At 47.9% G+C, this 4598-nt stretch overlaps 1 protein-coding gene across 1 annotated transcript in view; it reads left to right on the forward strand.

Annotated features, from left to right (window-relative positions):
* Window positions 1-4346, forward strand: part of KCNK18 (potassium two pore domain channel subfamily K member 18) — a 13650-nt gene extending 9304 nt beyond the window's left edge. Inside the window, exon 3 of the mRNA XM_075848289.1 lies at window positions 3520-4346. Within this exon, the coding sequence (XP_075704404.1) occupies window positions 3520-4346 (827 nt within the window). The remainder of the gene's footprint in view (window positions 1-3519) is intronic.
* The last annotated feature ends 252 nt before the right edge of the window (window positions 4347-4598 follow it).

The following is a 4598-nucleotide window of genomic DNA, read 5'->3' on the forward strand; positions in this document are numbered from 1 at the left end:
CCACACAGTATAATACCCCATAGTGCCTCCCACACAGTATAATACCCCATAGTGCCTCCCACACAGTATAATACCCCATAGTACCTCCACACAGTATAATACCCCATAGTGCCCCCACACAGTATAATACCCCATAGTGCCCCCACACAGTATAATACCCCATAGTACCTCCACACAGTATAATACCCCATAGTGCCCCCCACACAGTATAATACCCCATAGTGCCCCCCACACAGTATAATACCCCATAGTGCCTCCCACACAGTATAATACCCCATAGTGCCTCCACACAGTATAATACCCCATAGTACCTCCACACAGTATAATACCCCATAGTGCCCCCACACAGTATAATACCCCATAGTGCCCCCCACACAGTATAATACCCCATAGTGCCCCCCACACAGTATAATACCCCATAGTGCCTCCACACAGTATAATACCCCATAGTGCCCCCCACACAGTATAATACCCCATAGTGCCCCCCACACAGTATAATACCCCATAGTGCCTCCCACACAGTATAATACCCCATAGTGCCTCCACACAGTATAATACCCCATAGTGCCTCCACACAGTATAATACCCCATAGTGCCCCCACACAGTATAATACCCCATAGTGCCCCCCACACAGTATAATACCCCATAGTGCCCTCCACACAGTATAATACCCCATAGTGCCTCCACACAGTATAATACCCCATGGTGCCTCCACACAGTATAATACCCCATAGTGCCTCCACACAGTATAATACCCCATAGTGCCTCCACACAGTATAATACCCCATAGTGCCCCCCACACAGTATAATACCCCATAGTGCCTCCACACAGTATAATACCTCATAGTGCCTCCACACAGTATAATACCCCATAGTGCCTCCACACAGTATAATACCCCATAGTGCCTCCACACAGTATAATACCCCATAGTGCCTCCCACACAGTGTAATACCCCATAGTGCCTCCACACAGTATAATACCCCATAGTGCCTCCACACAGTATAATACCCCATAGTACCTCCCACACAGTATAATACCCCATAGTGCCTCCACACAGTATAATACCCCATAGTGCCTCCACACAGTATAATACCCCATAGTGCCTCCACACAGTATAATACCCCATAGTGCCTCCACACAGTATAATACCCCATAGTGCCTCCACACAGTATAATACCCCATAGTGCCTCCCACACAGTATAATACCCCATAGTGCCTCCCACACAGTATAATACCCCATAGTGCCTCCACACAGTATAATACCCCATAGTGCCTCCACACAGTATAATACCCCATAGTGCCCTCCACACAGTATAATACCCCATAGCTGCCTCCACACAGTATAATACCCCATAGTGCCTCCACACAGTATAATACCCCATAGTGCCTCCCACACAGTATAATACCCCATAGTGCCTCCCACACAGTATAATACCCCATAGTGCCCCCCACACAGTATAATACCCCATAGTGCCCCCCACACAGTAGAATACCCCATAGTGCCCCCCACACAGTAGAATACCCCATAGTGCCCCCCACACAGTAGAATACCCCATAGTGCCCCCCACACAGTATAATACCTCATAGTGCCTCCCACACAGTATAATACCCCATAGTGCCCCCCACACAGTATAATACCCCATAGTGCCCCCCACACCATATAATACCCCATAGTACCTCCCACACAGTATAATACCCCATAGTGCCTCCACACAGTATAATACCCCATAGTGCCTCCACACAGTATAATACCCCATAGTGCCTCCCACACAGTATAATACCCCATAGTGCCTCCACACAGTATAATACCTCATAGTGCCTCCACACAGTATAATACCCCATAGTGCCCCCCACACAGTATAATACCTCATAGTGCCTCCACACCGTATAATACCCCATAGTGCCTCCACACAGTATAATACCCCATAGTGCCCCCACACAGTATAATACCCCATAGTGCCCCCCACACAGTATAATACCCCATAGCTGCCTCCACACAGTATAATACCCCATAGTGCCTCCACACAGTATAATACCCCATAGTGCCTCCCACACAGTATAATACCCCATAGTGCCCCCCACACAGTATAATACCCCATAGTGCCCCCCACACAGTATAATACCCCATAGTGCCCCCACACAGTATAATACCCCATAGTGCCTCCACACAGTATAATACCCCATAGTGCCTCCACACAGTATAATACCCCATAGTGCCCCCCACACAGTATAATACCCCATAGTGCCTCCCACACAGTATAATACCCCATAGTGCCTCCCACACAGTATTATACCTCATAGTGCCTCCACACAGTATAATACCCCATAGTGCCCCCCACACAGTATAATACCCCATAGTGCCTCCACACAGTATAATACCCCATTGTGCCTCCCACACAGTAGAATACCCCATAGTGCCCCCCACACAGTATAATACCCCATAGTGCCTCCCACACACATGTCCCCAAACAGTATAATACCCCTTTAGCTGCCACCATAAAGTATAATTTCTCCTTAGATGCCCCTAATGCCAGTGCCCACACACAAAGTGCCAGTGCCCATGTAGACAGTGCCACCCCTCCTGTAAATAGTGCTACTCCCCCTGTAGATAGTGCCACCCCCTCCCCCATAAAGATAACACCGCACTAACCCTTCCCTGTAGACACCACCATTGGGGCTCCATCTAGTAGTGGAATCCCCAGCCAGAGCGTTGCTGATGACGGGGGTTCTGCTCCTGGAGGGGCTCCTGACATCACTGGCTATATGTGTCCCCTACTAGTGGACAGTGAATGCTGGGGCAGGGAGCTGATGGTTCCCTGCTTCAGAATTGGATTCAACTGTATCTGCGTCCTTATATAATAATCCACAAGACACCGGGCATATTATATATTACTTAGGCCCAGTTCACATGTTTTTGGCGCTGATTTTGATGCAGAAACCGCGTTGGAATCAGCATAAAAAAATCCCAAATCTCCCGTCACCCGTCTTTGATTTTAGTGGGGGAGACGTCACAAGATATTTTTGAAGCAGAATTTTTCTGCATGGCAAAAACGTTGTGTGGACACACCCTAAGGCTATGTTCACACCGCTTCATTTCAGGCGATTTTTGGGCCGTAAACGCCCCGAAAAACGGCTTAAAATATGGAAGCTGAACGCCTCCAAACATCTGCCCATTGATTTCAATGAGAAATTCGGCGTTCTGTTCTGACGGGACGTTTTTTTACACCTCATTTTAAAAAAACGGCGCGTAAAAAGACGCCCGCGAAAAGGAAGTGCATGTCATTTCTTGAGCCGATTTTGATTGACTCCATGGAAAAACAGCTCCAAAAACAGCCGGAAAAAAAGCTGCGAAAAACGCGAGTTGCTAAAAAACGTCTGAAGACCAGGAGCTGTTTTCCCTTGAAGCTCTGTATTTTGAGTCGTTTTTGGCTTCGCGTGTGAACAGAGCCTGAGAGATGACGATTGACCATTTACAGCGGTTGTACTTGACCTTTTAACTCCCTGCTCGCTCTTTCAGGTTATGGTCGAATGGCCCCCATCACCAAACTGGGCAGAATGGTCACCATGGTCTACGCGGCTATTGGCATTCCATTGATGCTTCTGCTCCTGGCAGATCTCGGGGACATCCTCGCGGTCTTCTTGTCCCGGGCATATAACTGTATTGTAGACGTCTGGCACCGATGTTTCCGCCACAAACTGAACCAATCCAAAAGCTTTTCCAGTCTGAACCGTCGCTCTGAGAGATCCAGTGCTGGATCCACTTTAGACAGCCGAGTATCAATCAAGGAACCGCTCAACCTGACTGACATCCTGAAGAGCCAGGCCCCCGTCAAGGACAACTACTTGCAGCTGAGGAACCTCAATATTTTTGAATTGATGATTTTGAAACAAACCCAAAGGATTTTACCTAAAAAAGGCCCCTATATGAGATGCTACTCGTGCCCCGAGCTGGAGATTAAGCAAACCCCCCAGCCGGCATCGTTAAACTTTGACAAGCTCGGAGAGGAACTCGATCAACTGGACGTCCCGATCCTCGTCATCATATTTGTGGTGGTGGCGTTCATCATGTTGGGGGCCTTCATCTTTCCTCTGTGGGAGAAGTGGAGTACACTGGAAGCTTTCTACTTCTGCTTTATCACATTGACCACCATTGGATTCGGCGACGTCTTTCCTGAACACCCAAACTTTTTCCTGTTGCTGTCGGTGTACACCGTGATGGGCATGGCCATTATATGCATGGCCTTCAAACTAATGCAGAACCGGATGGTTTCCTTTTATAAAAACTGTATTACTTGTGTGAGTGGGGGGGAGGTTTACCGGCTGTGCGGCGATCAGAAGTCATAACTGGTGGCGGCATGAAATGTGGGCCAGAAATAGGTTGGTGATGTGGGACGGCTGCGTGAACTGATCAGAGAGTTCCAGATATTCGCTCACAATGACTTTTATCCCAAGAAAACTTTACGAAAACTCTGATCTTGACTCGTAACATTTTGACTGCAAATCCAACCATAGATGAAAAGATGAAGCCCCTGCCCAAGATACAAACAATATTCCGATATTTTTCGTTATTGGGGTTCTTGTCAGGGAAAGATCCAA

This window comes from Rhinoderma darwinii, unplaced genomic scaffold (assembly GCF_050947455.1).
Source record: "Rhinoderma darwinii isolate aRhiDar2 unplaced genomic scaffold, aRhiDar2.hap1 Scaffold_3355, whole genome shotgun sequence".
NCBI classification, from domain to species: Eukaryota; Metazoa; Chordata; class Amphibia; order Anura; family Rhinodermatidae; genus Rhinoderma; species Rhinoderma darwinii.